The sequence below is a fragment of the Merops nubicus genome, unplaced genomic scaffold (genome assembly GCF_000691845.1).
Source record: "Merops nubicus isolate BGI_N331 unplaced genomic scaffold, ASM69184v1 scaffold30237, whole genome shotgun sequence".
NCBI classification, from domain to species: Eukaryota; Metazoa; Chordata; class Aves; order Coraciiformes; family Meropidae; genus Merops; species Merops nubicus.
In genome coordinates this window covers 1-18470 of record NW_008618849.1, presented here as the reverse complement: position 1 = coordinate 18470, position 18470 = coordinate 1, and the positions used below count along the sequence as shown (strand labels likewise).

At 42.4% G+C, this 18470-nt stretch overlaps 1 protein-coding gene across 1 annotated transcript in view; it reads right to left on the bottom strand.

Annotated features, from left to right (window-relative positions):
* The window catches only part of DOCK10 (dedicator of cytokinesis 10), a gene marked incomplete at its 5' end in the record, with an annotated part of 33921 nt that extends 15987 nt beyond the window's left edge, over nt 1-17934 (bottom strand). Inside the window, 21 exons of the mRNA XM_008943602.1 lie at nt 669-767; nt 1100-1157; nt 1874-2089; nt 2625-2735; nt 3636-3818; nt 5394-5531; nt 6248-6356; nt 7047-7175; nt 7757-7858; nt 8522-8569; nt 9276-9342; nt 9510-9624; nt 9710-9831; nt 10552-10663; nt 11471-11587; nt 11710-11885; nt 12396-12440; nt 13672-13768; nt 15142-15225; nt 17076-17222; nt 17863-17934. Coding sequence (XP_008941850.1) covers nt 669-767; nt 1100-1157; nt 1874-2089; nt 2625-2735; nt 3636-3818; nt 5394-5531; nt 6248-6356; nt 7047-7175; nt 7757-7858; nt 8522-8569; nt 9276-9342; nt 9510-9624; nt 9710-9831; nt 10552-10663; nt 11471-11587; nt 11710-11885; nt 12396-12440; nt 13672-13768; nt 15142-15225; nt 17076-17222; nt 17863-17934 — 2347 coding nt within the window. The remainder of the gene's footprint in view (nt 1-668; nt 768-1099; nt 1158-1873; nt 2090-2624; nt 2736-3635; nt 3819-5393; nt 5532-6247; nt 6357-7046; nt 7176-7756; nt 7859-8521; nt 8570-9275; nt 9343-9509; nt 9625-9709; nt 9832-10551; nt 10664-11470; nt 11588-11709; nt 11886-12395; nt 12441-13671; nt 13769-15141; nt 15226-17075; nt 17223-17862) is intronic.
* Nucleotides 17935-18470: the final 536 nt, after the last annotated feature.

Below are 18470 nucleotides of genomic sequence, written 5' to 3'. Positions count from 1 at the left end.
AGGATTTATTTATTCACCTCATCCACAGACACCTCCAAGTGTATTGGAGAACTATGCTCTTTCCAAAACTACCAGTTTTCTCCTCCCCAGATATTTGCCCTTGCCCCTCAAAATTGCTCTTTGTGAAAACTGCTAAAATACCTCATGCTGAGAATTCCTCTGAAATGCACATTGCATCAACTAAATAACCACTGGTATAGAAGCATTTAAACATGTAAGCCTGCACTTTATTTCTCTAATAAGCATCACAGATTAAAACCCCCCTAAACATTATCGACACTAAGTTACATATGGATAACCAGATATTAAATCCACCCTCTGCCCTCCCAGCTTTGGATAGCCAAGGACTTGGACATGGATTTGTGTGCTAAACACCAGCTGGCCCAGGAGGGATTTCTGGGGCCGATGAAGAGCTGACTGCTGCTCCCTTGCTGAAAAACCCCTTTAACCAGAGACATTCTGAGCAAGACATCAAACCAGCCAAAGAGCATCAGGAAGGAACACACAGTGTTTCTGACATTGCTTGCTTCCAACATGACTACAGCCACCAACATGCAGTATAAATGTTTTTGCTTTGGTAGGTGTTTTTCCATAGCAGCTGGAGAACAAGGGTTTGGTTCCCCGATTCTGTTACTGGACCCATGAACAGGCACGGTTAGAGCACTCACTTCCTCCAGTGTGAGTTGTTAGTAACACATTACTATCAGAGACTTGACCATCTTCCAGGAGCATACGTGAGGTACAAATCTTTTCCATTTTCCAGTAACCTATGATAGTGTAAGATGGTATTAGTACACTGCTACTGGTACGTGTTAATACATGCATATTTAATAACGACAGACTAACAAGTGAAGCATTCTCTTTTAGCACTAGCTTACTAAACATTTAATTAACCCTCTTCACACTAAACACACACTTCCCCTGTTCCAGTGCTAAGACTGGCATTTACGAGATATTTAAAAAAAATAAAATATTTGGGAAGAATTCAAGCAGCTTTAAGACTGTTTTATACATAATGAAGGAAAGCATGGCAGCCAAAAATTATTTTCAACAATAATGTTTATAGCTACATAGTTGGTTTTGAATATATTGGTCTTACCCTTTCTTTTCAGGTACTCTGCAATGAGAGCAGCAATATGAATATAGCACATGGCAGCCTGTAAGGAGAGACCGAGACACAGGTATAGGTTATTGTCATCACTGTCAAGTCATGCTGCAGAAAAGGGAAGACAAAATAAATATAAGAAAATAAAGGATTAAATGATGGAATCTTTCCTGAGTGTTAGTGTCTCTAGGTGTCTAAGGGAAAAGCATAGATTTGCTCAGAAAACCATCCAGATTACTTAGCAAATAAGACATTCACAGGTTATGCACTGGAGTTTTGCATCACCCATTTAAATTTTGAAGAAAAGGACAAGGCAAAATAAATGAAGCTCCTCTGCTGTCCACAGCAGGGGAGAAGAAAATCCTTCATGCAAGTTTTGCACTGCTCATACCCTCATCTACGCCACTGCTACTGTGCCCGTTCGGGCTCAGCAGATGCCAAGGGGATGCTGGGCACAGCACCCCCATGAGACAGGGGTCTCCAGAGAGGGAGACTCCACAGCCTCTCTGGGCACTCTGCTCCACGCTCTGCCCCCTCACAGGAGAGAAGCTTTTCCTCAGGTTCAGGTGGAACCTCCCGGGTTCCAGTTTGTGCCCGTTACTCCTCTTCCTGTTTCTGGGCACCACTGACAAGAATCTGGCCCCATCCTCTTGACAACCACCTTTCAGATATTGATGCGATCCCCTCTCTTATTGTTGTCTGTCTTTCAGAGCCCTTATCTTCTCAGCCTAAAGACAAGTGGATTGTCTACTCATTTATTTACATTACCTCTGATAAATCTCCATTTCTTGCATGAATCTTGGCCATGCTTTCGAGCCATGTCCTACGTAATTCAGGTGTGCTGGCATATGAATTTGCCAGGCTGTACTGCAGATCCACGAGCATCTCAGGGTCTTTCTCATGCTCCTTCATCTGAGCTGTGGCCATCAAAACCGTTCGGATGCGTTTGGTCAGGTCCTTCACCTCTGCTGGGAAATTAAGGTTCTTTGGGAAAGATAAGCAATACATCACTAAAACCATCCGCAGAGCCTCCTGCAGCACCCCTGAATGAGCTGAAGTCCTGCTTATGGAAGATCCTCCCCCTCCCTAATTCAGTAGGCTTTGAAGCAATGGTACCTCAACTCAGTGCCTTTTTCAGCGAGTTGTTGTGCATGTTTTTGTTACACATTTACTGAACAGTAAAGAGACAGTCTGTAGACTGAAAATTGTCACTGCAATTGTGTTCCCTGGTCACAGTGCACAATATCTTCTCTGACATCAGGGAAATGAACAAAATAAGCAGTGAATAATACAACTTCCAAATAAAAATTTCCCTTAGTTGTTTTAAAAAGTAGTTTCAATTATTAAGCTTCTGAGTCACAAACACTTTCATGACTTTCAGGCTGCCTGAAAAAGGCACCATATGAATGCATAAATAACTGTCTCATAAACACCAGCAAGTTTATGCACTGAAACAGTTGCTCCTCTGAAATTGCCGACCTTTTGCAAGAGGTAGTGACTGGCAAAAATGGTTTCTTACTTTCATCTGCTTGTCTCCATTAGCAAAATTATTTATAATTGCAAGTGAATGTTGGAAGCGCGATCCGCCGATCCCCGCATCCGCTATCAGCTGGCTCACTGCTTTGATGAGCTGCAGGGGGGGGAGCAAACAGGGGGCAATTAGCACAGAAAATCAACGTTCCTGCAAAGTTTTTAATTGCTGTTTCAGTATGACTTGATGTACCAGGCTAGCAGGGGGGTGCTTTAACACCTGACTTAAGATAACATATAGAAACGCAGGGACTGTGAGTAATCTTTGCAATGTTTGTAATCACTCAAGTTTTGCAGTGTCAGTGCATTGAGCATACAAGAAAGCTGGGGAGGGACTTCTTACAAGGGCTTGTAGTGATAGGACAAGGGGTAATGGCCTCACACTGGAAGAGGGAGATTTAGATTAGAAATTAGGAAGAAGTTCTTCACTCTGAGGGTGGTGAGACACTGGAACAGGTTGCCCAGGGAAGGTGTGGATGCTCCATCCCTGGATATGTTCAAGACCAGGTTGGATGGAGCTTTGCTGGTCTTGTGGGAGGTGTCTCTGCCAATGGCAGAGGGTTTGGAATTAGATGATCTTGAAGGTCCCTTCCAACCTAAACAGTTCTATGATTTTATGACTGTTAATGGACTTTCCATTTCTGTTACTGGGCTTTCCATCTCTGTATGATACAATCAGATTCTGCCCAGTTCCTCCACCAGCTGTGTTCTCACTCCTGTAAGCAAGGCACATGAACCAAGAATAGCCATTTATCTGGCTATTTACTGGCTACGTGGCAGCATTCACAGCTGTTGTCTGTCCCTGGAATGGAGCCAGGCAGCCCAAGAACAGCAGAGAATCCAGCCCAACGTCTTCAGCCTTGGCAGGAAAACTGAGCTGCCACAGAGAACTGCCTGTCTGAGGACGTCCCAAAAACTTCTTTGCTACAATGCATAAAAATAATCATGATAAAACCAACACACATCAGCTAAAATACTGCTGAGCTCATACTTCACTTACCTGTAGATGGGATCTGACTATTGATTTCTGCTTGTTAAATTCAAAGTTCTTTCTCATGAAAAAATAGAGCAGAGCAGATGCCTCTGTCTGAGTTGAACGTGACCTGTGGTTACAACACTTCAGGATCTCATAGCAGAGGGAACCACAGAGATCTGCTTGTCCTTGGAAGAATGCTGATGGGAACTATTGGGAAAAAAAACGTGTGAGTATGTTCAGCACTGCTCTCAGGCCTTGGGATGGTTATTCTGAGTCAATACTTTTTTCTGTTAAGATTACAGTAAAAACAACTCTCTCTCCCCTATTTGCTCACATCAGGGTTTAGTGAAAAAAATTAGCCACCAGCTAAACATAAGCCCACGTGCAAATTAAGACTAAGTGAAAGCTGGACATGGGTTTTCACACAAATGGCATATGCAAGGCAAGGACCTGCCTGGCTCCAGGAAGTCCAGGCAGCAGCTGGAACAAAGCAAAAGTAAAAGCAGAGCACCATGTCTGAAGGGAATGCAGAACAGCTACCCAGGAAAAGCAGGGGGGTTCTGCACTACCATGAAAGCTGTTCAGGAGAAGGAAAATCCTTTTGCACAGCAAAGTCAGCCAGCCTCCAGCAGTCAAGGGTTTGAACAGCAGGAGACAACAGAGGGTGAAGGATGGCCCTTCAAACCATACCTGCTGGTTATCAGCAGGGTGAACAGAACAGAGGACAGACCGAGGAGAGGTGGAAGATGTACATATTGGCTACAGATCACAAGTACTGCCTGAGAGGTTCTGCTGCAGGAACTGTGACTGATCCCAGTTCCCACAGAGCTACATTCTCAGGAGCTACAGGATGAATGAAAAGGGCAGTGCGGGATATTTATTCCTCCTCCCCACTGCATCTTCCATTCCTGACTGTCTGGTGTGTTATTTAAATCTGTCTGTGGATGGCTCACTTCATATTTCCCTCATGTCCTCAAACTGTGTTACTGAGAGAAACATGATTTCCTCCTCTTTTCCCCCGAGGTAACAACCAGGAGGAGGCCACATGGTTTGGACTGATTGACACTGCTGTGCTCCACCAAAACATCTGGGGGATCAGGCCAGCCTGGCTTACTCTCACTTCCCCACGGCAGTTGTGATCTGTGAGCTACAGTCTGGTTTGTTTTAACAGGATCTCATCTGAGTCCATGACTTGAAAATTGTGCAGCCTTAGCAGCTGGCACAAAGTATCTAGTTGCCCAGCATCATTTATGTACGTGCAATGCAGGCAAACAAACAGTTTGACATGCAAGCATGTTTTTGTCCAAAAACTCTTCTATGTTGACAAGGTATTTGTAGAAAAGTAGTAGTTTAGATGAACTTTTGCAGAAGTGTATGGAATATTCTGTAGCCATTCCCTGCTGGATCCAGTGACCCAGGTATCTGCCAGGAAGAACACTCTCTTCTGGGGTTTCAAGCTTTCTTCCATGGGTGGTAAAAGCATGAAAGCCACTGACACAGCCAGATACCACAGACCTGGACACTCCTTATCTATTTACTCCTACTTATTTATTCTACTTTCTTCTCTTTAATTATTTCAATTTCTTATTAACTTTCTCATTTTCCAAAACAGAACTGATTTTTCAGATATGGTGAGCTTCTCACTTTTAATCAGCAATATATCAGAAGGTCTTTGTCAGGAATGAGCATGAATAAACCCAGTGAAGTTCAGAACCCTTTCAAAGTACCCGCCTGGCCTCAAGCTGCACGTGCTGTAGCAGATGGTTATAAAGCCAGAGTTACCTTGCCCACAAAGAGCCGCAGGGCAGCAAAGACGTGCTTGAGAGCTGCTGCTGACTGGTTGATTTGCAAAAAGAGCATGTGCGTGTCGAAGACCTTCCTCATCAATGCATTCTGGCAGTCGGACTGCTGGAGCTGCCTCTGAAAATTCACAGATGAGATGGCACATTCTGGTTATTAAAGTGGAAAAACAGAAGGAGGATCTGCCGGACTTTATGTTGGAGTGTTCCTAGGGAGATGATTTTTTCAATGTAAAGTCTCTGTGGATGAGGTGTTCCCAGCTTCCTGCAGACTCTTCGTATCTGCATGTTTTCGGGGACAGCACTTTCCTAGGCCTGTACTCCTACTTGTGGATGGTATACATGAGATTTAAAGACTAGGGTGGCAGAAAAGGAGACACTACATCTGAAAGGAGCTGCCTGCTGTGTCGTAGCTGGGAGACATTCAGGAAGATAGCTGGGCTGATATTTATAGAGCAATTTTTAAAGAAGCAGAGGATCCACCTGCTGACTTGAAGAGAGGGAGATGATAAGGAGCTCAGAAACCTTTTGCCTAAAATCTCTGAAATCTAGTGGAATAAGCATGATTCAGATAAGGTGATGTCTTAGTAGATGCATGACACTTTAATGCAGAGCAGGGCTGTACATAGTCATGGATACATATGATGCTCTCCTTCCACAGCCTTCTTGGGTACTGTGAGTCAGTTCCTTCAGAAAATACCTTCACTGAGAACTGGCATGTCTTGTGTACCTATCCTGCTGTCTCAGGCATTTCACTGCCTGCTCCCCAAGGCCTTCCTTCCACCACACAGCCCATGTGGCACCAGTTCAAGCAGAAAATGAAACAGTAAAACATACCTGGTGATTCAGAGTGTAAAGACACAACAGGTCAAGGATTGTGAGGGAAACCTCTGTGGCAATGTTTGCCTCGGTGTCTACATACTGTACAATGTCCGTCTCATTGGAGCTGCCTGCAGCACAGAAAAAGCAAGAGAACAATCCTCTGAGTAGAGTCAAACCCAGGACAAGTTAGAGCTGATGTAATTCTGCAATCTGGCCATCAAGTCTCAGCACAGCAGCGATGGAACCTGAACTGTGCATTTAACCAAGGGGGCATTCTGAAGAAAACTGCTCACAGGAAAGGTGTGAGAATTTGAGTCAGCTTTTACCAGCTGCACCAGTGATGTGAGCATACTCTTTCATTGTATCTGTTTGTCCTTAAAGGAAGAGAGAAACTTAATTGGGAAGTGGGGTAGATGACTTTGATTTCATCCTTTAAACAAGCTTCAGTCACAAAAAGGTCACTTTTATTGCCAGATGTCATACATGTAATATTTCAGCCAGTGTACAACTGCTTGTACACCAAGGTACGTAACAATAGATGTGAGACACTCTGCAAAGTGGGGAATAACCTGTCATTAAGACTATTCAAATATGTCATTTTATTGTCATTAATTTTATTTCTAAATGAACTTTGACCAAATTTAAGCTCAGATTTCTTAGTCTCCTGAAAAAAAGGCAGAGTCATCAGCTCTGTTTATGTTCAGCCTCTTCTCTTCAGGCTGTCTTTCACTGGCACTACTGAAAAAGATTTACTTGTGTAGAGCCTGATCCCAAATGCACAGAATTCAAGAGGGAAGGAAATAACTTTTTGTACTTACTTGTGGTGCTGCTGTCTATCATCTGCAAGAGTTTGGGGTTAGAAAGTGCATTTTTGCCACGGATTATTGGCAATGTTTGAGACCTGTGATGCTTGTGGCCATCATGGCTAGAAGTAGAATGCATCCTGAAATTGAAAGGTACCATTAAAAAACAGAAACAAAGACTAAACTATCACGCCTGTACAAAATTTTTCCACATCAGTCAGAATTTCCTGCAGTACTTCTCAAAGGCTAAGATAAACAAACTGAAGCAAAATTTGTCAGAGAAACCAAGATGAAAAAGTAAGTCAATTAGGTGGACAAAACAAACATGTGCTGTGATTTCTTGTGATCACAGGAGACAAAACACTCACTAAGCACTGAAAAAAAGCATCAGCTTAAATACCTTAAAACTGCCTTTGGGCAAAGAGAAACTGAGACAAGCTTAAACTTAAAATACAAGAAAAATACATCCTGCTCATGAAAGAAGTAGTGGAGCTTCTGTGAGACAGGGACCTGAGCTGAAACAACAGCTACTGTTTCTGCCATATTTCACAATATTGACAGTAGCTACAGAATTTTCTGATGATAACACTTTAAACACCAGTTTGTAAGTCAAGTTGAAGTTAGAGCGACTCAATTCTTTTATGGTTTATGGCTTTAGGGCTTCTGAAATGCATTACAAAGGTTGTGGTTTATAGGAGTTAATGATACAACGTGACATTACCATTGTGAGAGCAGACCCGACGCCTGGCCAGAGGAGTTTGAACCTTTAAGGGTTCCATTATTCTGGGTGGCCTGGACAAACTTAAAAGCAGCAGCAATTTTCCTGTTAAGAGAAAATAACCATTAATCTGTTATGGAACATGACACTGATTTTGCCATGCCTCTGAAGAATAAATACAGGCCTGACAGAACCTGCCATGGAGCATGACCTGCTTTATCTGGTGATCTTTTGTTTCTCCACGGTATGACATGCAGACAAGTTCAGAGCAGTAACAGTACATTAAAAATGAAAGATCAGCTGAGGCCAAGTGTGCATTTCACATTTCACAGCTGGAACACCACCTCATGCTTCTTCAGAGAGTGAGTGGAGACAGGAGATTGGTTTTTATTGCTGTGGAACATTTATCTATGCCCATTAAAACTATTCTTTCTATTCTATGGATAGAAGATACAGGGTTCAGGTTCCTTTGTTTGGCATATGCACATAAATATGGTTGAGGATGGCCCAGTATTTTGGATTATGAATGCAATGGTGGTTATCATAGCACTGCATTCAATTCATCTTTTACTCCAGGTGTGTACTCAGGTGTCCAGAGTATCAAGAAAACATTGTTTTCATAAAAGAAAAAACAAGGCATACATTGGCTTTAGCAGGTCAGGCTGACACTTCCAGGGGAACACAGACAGAAATGCTGTTAATCTCATTTAAGCATAGTGCAATGCGGTAAGATCTAAACACTCTAACAGTCTGTAACTGGAGAATTACCTGACAATGTTGCGTTTTCCTAGGTATCTGAAATTTTGCAGACAAACCCTGAAAGATAAACCAACACAGTTTGTCTATTAATAGCTTCCTAATTATGAAAAGAATGCTAAATCTTGGTGCCCTGAAGAGAGATGTGGCACGTGCACCTCCTAGGAAGCAAACAGAGCAAAATGCATCCGTTCCCAGCCTAGGGATGCAGGAGATGTGGCACCACATTCCACACCATTGTTCCCTTTCTCCACAGTTGAAGATTCCTGCTTGGTGAGGGGGCAAAGACTTGGCTGCAAAAGCATTGCTTCTTCACCAGCTGAAGTTAAACAGCTCACAGCTACCTGCATGGATTCTGCAGGCATGCCTAGAGCAGATTGAGCAAACAACCTTGGAGGTGTGAACAGCAGGCAATACTACTTTACATGCCTTTTCTCATGGTTTGGAAATTTTGTGGAGCTAAATACTTTATTTAATGGAAGAACAGAATCCCAACCCCAAATGGAAAATTACTCCAAAAAACTCTTTTAGAAGAACCACCCAAAGCATGATGTCCCCTGTTCATGGAAATGACCAATACATTGGAGGATATGGGTTTTAGGAGTAATGTCTCATTACGACTTCAGAAGACTATGGCAAAATAAGACACAAGAGCTATGGCAGCCTATTGCCTTAGGACAATGAACCCAAAGAGAAATTATTTGCAGCAGTCACTTTAGAACATCATCATTTAACATACAACCAAACAACCACAAAATGAACTTACTCTAAAATGCTGAAAAAGTCTGTTATTTCTGAGAATGGTGCTCGCAACCAGTAGGAAATCAGAGTGTCTAAAGGGAGAGATTAAAATACATTATGTAACTGTTACAGGGAATTGAACTTGACCCAAAGCTTGGAAAATACACTGATAATTATTCTAATTTAATGTTTGTTTGGATTCAACATTCAGAGTATTTTACAACAAGGCACGTTAGGTAGTGAGTGCACATTTCCTTACCTTCCGAAATGGTTTTCATAATGTGAAGGAAACACATCAGAAGGCTTCGAGTTTCAGCTTGGTCCAGCTTGTCAAAACGAAGAGTTGATCCAATCAAAGACAAAGGTCTCATGATCTGTTGAATGGACAGCAAAGGGCCTCGTTAAGTCCAGTGAGAGGTTTCCACCTCTGGTAACCGTTTCCAACATTTGCACATGTACCTTTTCACACGTGTCAGTTCTTTCACTGTTTTTTTCATTGGTACTTGGGTTAGATTCAAGACTTGCTAAGGAAGCTCTGGAGTCAGCATGGTTTGCTGCAGAGATAGCTATTGATGAAAAGGCTGTAAATGAAAGTCATAGCAAACATGCTAAACTCAAACATTTATGGATACAAAAACTAACAAGAAAAATGGAAAACTGAAAACGTGTCGCATGCTGGACTGACACCAGTGCTATGAACTTCCAATAGCAAAGCTATTGATGGGTATGTTTAGTACCAAAACCATGCAACAAGTTGAAGTAAAATGACTCAGTTTGCCATTATTCATGGTATTAACATGGCCTGCTGCATTCCCTAAGGCCTGACCTAAAGCCATAAAAATCAGTGGAAAGATGCCCAAGCACCTCCCTGAATTGGGAAAATGGGATTTAGAGCAAGTGAACAAAGTAAGTTGTGCTTCTACCCTTCCATTACACCTGGAAAAACTATGAATACGTCTCTCCAAGAGACCTGAGGAGTTTGGGGAGAAACCTTGGGACTATGCTTAAGTCAGGCAGGAACTACAAGAATGAACTCAGGCCTGGGGATTTGTGAGCGCCTGAATACTGGCATCATTCCACAGCAGGAGAGGAAGTCAAGCAGTGGAAGAAGAACAGCTTCACATGAGAAATAAAAATCCATCTAAATACACCCAAAGGGATGAGAAACACTGCACAGCATGTTTCCCTGAGTATTGTGTAAAATGGGTTAATGGTATCTTCCATGAATACCAAGCAGAAAGCACGATGGACTGAGATACACAGAAATCTACCTGTGTGCATATTCAATCTGTCATTTATACCTGCTATAGAGTTCAGGACATCTTTGGAGAAGGACGTGTCCACAGAGTTGGCATGTTTCATTGCTGGCTGGCTCTGAAACCCTCCAGCTGTGCTCAAGTCATCCCTGGATCCCTGTGTTTCAAAAGAAACAGAACAAACTCCAGTAACTTTCATAAAGACAGCTTTTCTTAGACACTGAGCTCGAAAATGTACCTCCAGTTGTTTAAGTGTGACAGGCTTGTAAGATCAAAGCTCACCACAATACACTAAATAGTGACCTGCGATAGGAAACCCCCTCGTAACTGAGGTTGTGAAGGACAGAGCAAGTCTAATGGGGTTTGCTTCTTGAACACGAGCACAGGACTGGGGAGGGAGCAGGACCTGCTGTGAGCAAAGATCAGATGGGAGACACCACAGCCCTGCAGAAATCTGCTTCTAGTTTTTAAAGCAGCGCTGTGACTGTAACACAACTAATCTTTCAAGAAATAAACAAAATTTCTTCTCCACATGTGCAGTTTATACAGACATTTTCTGTGGTGGTAAAGCTGTTTTAGGAGGTTTCTGTGGCCCTTCCCTCCTTCAGCAACTTGTATGCATTCCCTCTGCCTCCTGCTATAGCTCATGGTCCCTCTGCTGTACCAGTGGAGCTCCTGACACAACCCTGCAAAGAATCTGTGGGTGAGGGGAGCTCTTCTTCCCAGCAGTGTCTCCCTGCCAAGGGACCTTCCCGAGGACAGGGTCCTCAACCCCCAGCCTGCAGCACCAGGGCAGATGTACAGGATGGACTGGCTGGGGCTGCAGACCTCGAATCAGCATTTTCAGGACTGCACTTCATTAGCTAATTTGGGACCAGCACAAACTTGGACATTGTCCCACCAGACTGACTGGGTCAAACCTCAGCTTAATCATTTCAGTGTTGTGAAAAATCACAAGAATTACCTGATTGGAAGTATTGATATTGAAAAGGAACATATCTTTCATGTAAATCCTTGGCATGTTGTCCAAAAGCATCCCATAGAGTGGCATGTACAGGTTTGCTATTTCTGCCTGTTTTGCCTAAAAAATACGAAGACACAACATAATCCTGCAGCAACCAATTAACAGTGGCTAAGGAAGTTTCACACACGTTTAGCTGCTGCGTGACCAAGCAAATGAAAGAGAATAAAGAGTTTCTTTACCGGCTCTGCGTATCGATCATCAAAGGAATGCTTTGCCATCAAGTTTTTAAGCACAGCCAAAGCCAAGTGCCTAATATCCTGGTCTTCCTGCAAGGCAAACCCAACCTCCCTCAGCAGGACTCCAATCAGGAAGTGTTTACGGCAAAAATCATTGGTCAACGTGTACTCTGGAATATCTTGGAACAGAATGGACAAGAATGATTAAATTATTATATAGGTTACATACTATATAGGTTACATACTCTCCCCTCTTTCCAAATTTTCAACAACTTTTATTGATTTAATCTGCTATTAAAATTTGATTTCCTCACCTGGCTGCCCCATTCTGCTGCCTCACTTGCTAAAATGACTTAGCCTAATATTACTGTTTCTCAAAATCATGCAGTTTTTACAATTTAACAGTAAAAGTCAATTTGTATTACACATTCCCACGAGAATCTCACAATGATTTGCACACAGTAAGAATATTCACTTCTTTGAGGCACAGAGCCCAAACTGTTGTTACCATTTCTAGCCAGAAGAGTTTGACAACACAGGGATCAGATTAATACCACTCTTGAAAGTGGTAACTTTTGCCACAGCTCAGTGGCAGCATTCAAAGTAACTCTTAAAGCTCCTGATGCACAATTCTGCTTATTTCTTATGCACAGTTCTGCCTATTTCTTCTGCAGTCATTTTGTTCTTACCTGATGTTCGATATTCCTGTGTTGATTCTGAAGGTGTCACAGGATCTGCATTTTCCATAAATATTGAAAAAAAAGGCATTTTTTAATTTCTTAAGTGTAAAAAAATACATTTGCTTTGTAATTTTCTTTTTCTTTTAAATTTGACTCAAATTGGAATGAAACAGCTTCTACTGTTGAAGAAATCCGTGAGTATTGGAACTGAACTCGCTTTTTGGTGCTGAAAACTGAAGCAAAAAGGAGACAAGGAGGCTCTTATTTTGAGAGATGCTGCCTAGAGAGATGATTCTGCCTTCCACTGGAAGATACCTTCCACTTTCAGCACCACATCCCAAGTGCACTCCCTAGAGTCCACAGAAAACTGTCAGAACTGGGAACTGTGCCCAGGGCTGGAATCCCAGCACTTCAGAAACCAAGAGGAAAAGCACCCAGTGCTGGGCACTGGCCACCAAGCTGGGTTTGAAATGACAGATTTCAGTGCATGAGATGGAATGACACTGGATCTGGGGCACGGGCAGGGTGGATTTCACTTTTCATGACAACCTGTTCATGCTTCTCTGCAAGTCATCAGTTACACAGTGGCCTCTGCCCTGAGGAGCAGCTCAGGAGGTGCTAATAACAGATTCTGAAATGAGCCTCCCCTGCAGTATGATGACCATGTTAAACCCAGGCTTGCATGAGGCCAAGAAAGTAAATGCATTTTGGAGAAAAAGGCTATTTCACAGGACCTGCCTGCCCGTCCTAGAGACACTCTGGAGGCAAAAGCACCAATGGCCCTTTATCTGAAGTTTCCAAACTCCTGCTGCATGTCCAGGCCAGATCTTCCCACAAAGGACAGGCTGTCCATGGACAAGTCATACTCCTGACAGCAGCAGGAAAGCCTGTCCCTAGGTAGGAGTTTCACAGTGCTCTTACCTCAGTGTCTTCTCCCTCCTGCTGTACCTGTTCAACCCCTTCCCCAGCTCACCACCTCCCAAGGCTACTGCAGCTTCAGTAGTTAGTCCTCAGAAAGAGTCCAGCTCATTCACCTCAAGCTTGCAGTGGAAGAGGCACCTCCCACTGCCTAACTGGTCTGTCAGGGGTTGCAGGTATTTGCAGGCATACTGGAATGATGTGATTTTTGTCACACTGCTGAAGTGCCACACCTGAAAAGCCACTTGGGGCTGCTGTGCCTGACGTGCAGACACGATAGATACTTCAGAGAGTTAATTGTGATCTGCTCTTTGAGCCTCCTGATAATTCACTGCTGTTCAGAGACCCTGTCAGGGTGGTACCTTACCAGGAATGTTTGAAGACCGTATGGGCAGGCACAGAGGGATGAAGTGCTCATGGTGACACACCTCTTGGAGAAAGTCAAATTTGAACTGATGTAAAATCTGAAAATCACAACAGGCAATGGCTCAGTTCACAATAAAGCAAAGAAAATGGTAAGATGCACTGCTATTTACCTCTACCTCTCAACTCACACCCACACCCAACAATGAAACCTTACAGCTTGTTACGCCAAGCTGCACAAGTAATAAACATTTGGTGCTTGTCTCTGTTATCAGACAAGCCTGTCACAGTCAGCCAAGCTTTCTGGATTCCTCAACTATGATTTTTTCATTGAACATGTACTGATAAATATAAGCCTGATCCAAGCTAAATATTTAAGGCATATTTAAAGCTATACTGGGTCTTCTAGTGTTAAATAATACAGTATATAACCACAGCAAAGTATCTTCTCCAGCTCACATAAATTTGAAACAGACAAAACTATTATGCATTTCCCCTCCCCCCTTTTTTTTTCCCTTCTTTTTTTGGTCCATGAAACACAAAGTTTCAGCCACACAGGCCAGATACAACTCTTACTGACAGTGGTGAAAACTTCCTCTATTGATACCATAGAGTTCCAGTTCTAAGGGGTTTGGGCATTCTATAATTTTGATATTATTTCCTTCACACTTTCCTCCCAAGAAGCCATCCACGATCTTCTGTAGAGCCCTGCAAGTACCTCAAAAATTTATCATTCCCACTATAATGATGTGCCACTGAGATATAAAGATAATACATGTCACCCAGTAATAAATTTTAATTTTCATCTTCTCAGCTCACTGACCTCAGTTAGACATTTGCCCCAGCACTAGAAAGTACTCGTAAGGATTATTTTATTTGCCCTGTGGGTAAGTCTGTCAGTCCCTAAAATTAAATTGCAGTGTTTCTGCTGCCACCATCACTTTTCAGAGCCTATCAAGCAGTGGTTAGTAGGAGCTTTTCCCCAGAAACATTTTATTGCTCTGTAGTACCTCACTAGGGATACAGCTGGACATGCAGTTCAGGGTCTAGAAGCAAATGAAGAAGTGAAGCACCCGAAATGTGTTTCCCAAGAGGAACTGTGACATTTTGAGGGAACACAACAATGACTTGAATTCTAATGAGGTATTTCAACTTCTGCATAAATATTTCTCAAAACAATGTTTAAATGTCAAAATATGGAACAGTGTGAGGGGTATTCCTGTGGAACAGAAATGCTGATGCTTCATTCGCTATTACAATAAATTCCAACTGCATTATTGGACATGGCTATTTACTTCCAGAAAAGGGGATAGATGGCTTAAAACCAAGAGGGTTTAACACATATTTATATTAAATGATTTCACTGACGTGAGTTCTGAGCGTGGTGGTGCCATGGAATAGGTCATAAATAGTTTCAGTTTTCTGCCAGTGAGCAACTTCAGAAAAACCAAAACCAAACAACTGAAACCCATACCTTGCTATCTCCTGTTCCAAACATACTTATGTAGTTGTTGACCACCTTGAACAAAAATCCACGATCCATAAATGTAAAACAGCGCTAAGAAAGAGGGGAAAAATGAATTATTATTTTATAGCCTAAAAAGCAGTACGTGGCCTCGCTTACTCAGGCGTTTATCTTGTGTCACCTACAAACTTGAATTATTAGTGCAGGTGAAGTTAGCCTTACAGCAGGGCAAGGAAAAGCAGGGAACTGGTGAATAAGGCTCAATTTTTTAATGATAAATGGATCAAGCTTTTCATTTTCACTGTGTCTACAGACTAAAATAACTGTGAGAGTGTAGAGTGCACCAGGAGAGGGCTTATCTAATCCACATCCTTCATGTACTGCAACACTCAATCACCAGAGGTGGTACGTGATGGGATCTGACCTGAACATCTCCTCTGGTGACAGAGCAGTGACTCTTGAGGAATCAACCCAGGCACAGCACTCGCTGCCCCTGAGCTATGTTATCTCTCTGGCAGCAAATGTGCCACTCTGTCACTTCACAATGGGAACATTGCTCTTGCTGACTGATGGGGCTCAACAGCCAGAAAGTGTAAAGGGTTTTGAGGGCCTTGGTGCTACAGTTACTGACAGCTTTTTTTCTTGCAGAGTCAGATACGGAACGTAGCCTTGAATTCCTCCCCTCTCTGGTGTTCCTGAACTCCACAAAACTAGCCAAGCCCTCAGCCTCCTGCCACACAGCACTCAAATGAGGCTGCTGCAATCCCAGCCTGGGGAACGCCCTATCATCTCTAACCTGTGTAATTCTGCCTGGCAGACTAGATTTGAAAAGCAATTAAAACACTGCCATAGGCCATATCATATAATGCATCATTACTGTCTTCCCAGTTTAGCTGAGCAACACAGAAAAATAGCATGAAAATCTGCAACACCTCCACGGGTGCAACTGACTCAGTCCCTCCTGCCTCACACCAGCATCATCTGCCAAACGATGTAGGACTATGGATAGACACAGCTTAACATCACTGCACCAACAGCCACAGGGCTTCCAAACACTATCAGCAGCATTTACTCCATCTGTGTGTCAAAGGAGAAAAATCCACCTTTGCTTTGGGGTTGTTTTCCTTTTAACATTTTATTGCTGGAATATGGGTCTCTCTTAATGCCGTGATTCAATTTGTCATAAAAGATCTGAGCTTGGGTTCCAGTGTGTACTCTGCACCATGTTCTGTGTATCATTAATGCACAGCCCTTCATTAATGGGAAGGGGGGTGGGGTGTGTGTGTGTCCAGTTTAAGTCTGGATTAAGTACCTGGCCACACAACTTACTCAGTGGTAATCTTCCCATGCCCCACAGCTGAATACGGGGACAATTAAAATGATTGACAAATATTACAACAAAACATTAAATGCACCCCCTTTTAGTGACTCTCCCAAAACACGTGTATTTTATATCTGGTGAATGAAAGGGCATTACAGAGTTAAAAAGGTAGGTTACAGCGTTTCACAGAATACTTGCTATGTGCTTACTCCAGTTTGTAACAGCTGCCCTCTCTGTGATGAGGAAATACTCACCCACTCACAGTTTTTCAGAGCTGTAGCATTTAAATAAAAAATACCTGCTTGACCATAACTACAGTCTCATTCCTTATCAAATTTTGACCCATTTGAATGTAATGTAAGAATCTGCACAATCTGAAAATTTGGTCTCTCCCAAACCATAGACATAAATTAATCAAAATTCCTTTAAAGCAGACAGATAAAGTTTTTGCACTCTCAAAGACCCAAGGGCACAGGAAAACTGAACTACAGGTCACACTCAACTTGGGAATTGAGCCATCATCCATCCAGAACTGGTTTTACTCCCTTTGACTAGAAGATTCTCAAGCTTGCATTAAGCACTGGGAAATAAGTACATATGCTGTAATGAGAGAACATCTCACCTTGAGAAATTTGGCAGTGCTGTAGTTTGCATTCCTGGTTTCCTCAAGAGCATCTTTGTACTTCCAAACAACATGGTCTGCTAAGACCATCACAAGTGTATCCAGCTCAGTTTGAAATGATTCTGGAAACCTCTGCGTTCGAGAAACCTAAGCAGGGAATAGATTATCACTTGAGAGTGTATGATGTTGCACATGAAACCTGAAAATACATTCAGGCCACACATAAAGACAATAAAACGCAGGTCACCTAAAGCAGAAGAGTATTCCTAGAGCTCTGTGGATCTATTCTGAGTATAAGCCCCCAAAGGAAGAATTTGGTTCTTAGGAAAGTGGGAAATATTATCCTCATATTCCAGCACAAGTATACCACAGGCATCTCTGATCATCAGGCAGAAAAGAGGTCAGAGCCCAGATCTCCAGCTATGGAAGGGCTTGCTTAAAGCAAAGCAGAGTTTCTAGGTAATTTTTGTGCTGTCTGGCATAATCACCTGTTGGGTAACCAGCAGAAATCAGGAAACCCTCATTCCATTCTAACCCATCCATTACAGAACTGATGTAACTGTATTTTTGGCCCAGCAGTTCTGTACAAGCAAGGACAGGTTTGAGCCTAGCAGGTAATATAACGTTTCTTGTGGGTAAAACCAACATTTTACAAAGTATAACAAGATTTCTTTTTTTGACCAGCCAAGAAGAAAAGCCCAAGTATGTGTATTTCCCAGGATTCCACATTTTATCTTTTCCCTAAGAGACAGACTGCCTACTTACCTGAGATCACGTACAGACTTACCTTTGTTTTGTTTGCGTCAACCAAGTGCTGTGCCATTGATTTTAAGATAACTGCAAAGAAGAACCAGGAATGCTGTTCAATAAAAAGGAAAAAAAAAGAGATTAGGAAAGATGATTACTGATACATCCTTTATTTTATTCCCATTCTTCATGGATGGATGGCATTTCTCAGTAATGCACAATGGTAAATTCTAGGTGAGAAATAAACTACAGAGCCCCAGTGCTGTGTATATGAGTTACACTGGATCATGTGGTTCAGGTGGATCAGGGTGGTTCTTAAAATATAATAGCGAACAGGTAGGATACAGATTGACATATATCTCAGGATATAGAAATCAGATTGAAATGTCCTACTTAGAGATGAATATTCTCCCTGCATCTTCCAGAATAAAAATTAAAACAAAGCAGCCTAAAAGTAATTGCTCACATCATGCTGTGTAAGAATCAGGTTTCCAACTCAGACTGAGCTGTAACAGAAAGGAGGAATTTTATTATGCAAACAATGGCATTCTGAGAAACGTGGGATGCTGAGAAACTGCAGCAAGGCTGTTTAAGTTTGTGGGTTGAATCACTGCAGGATATAATCTGTGCAAAGCTCAGATAGGGAAA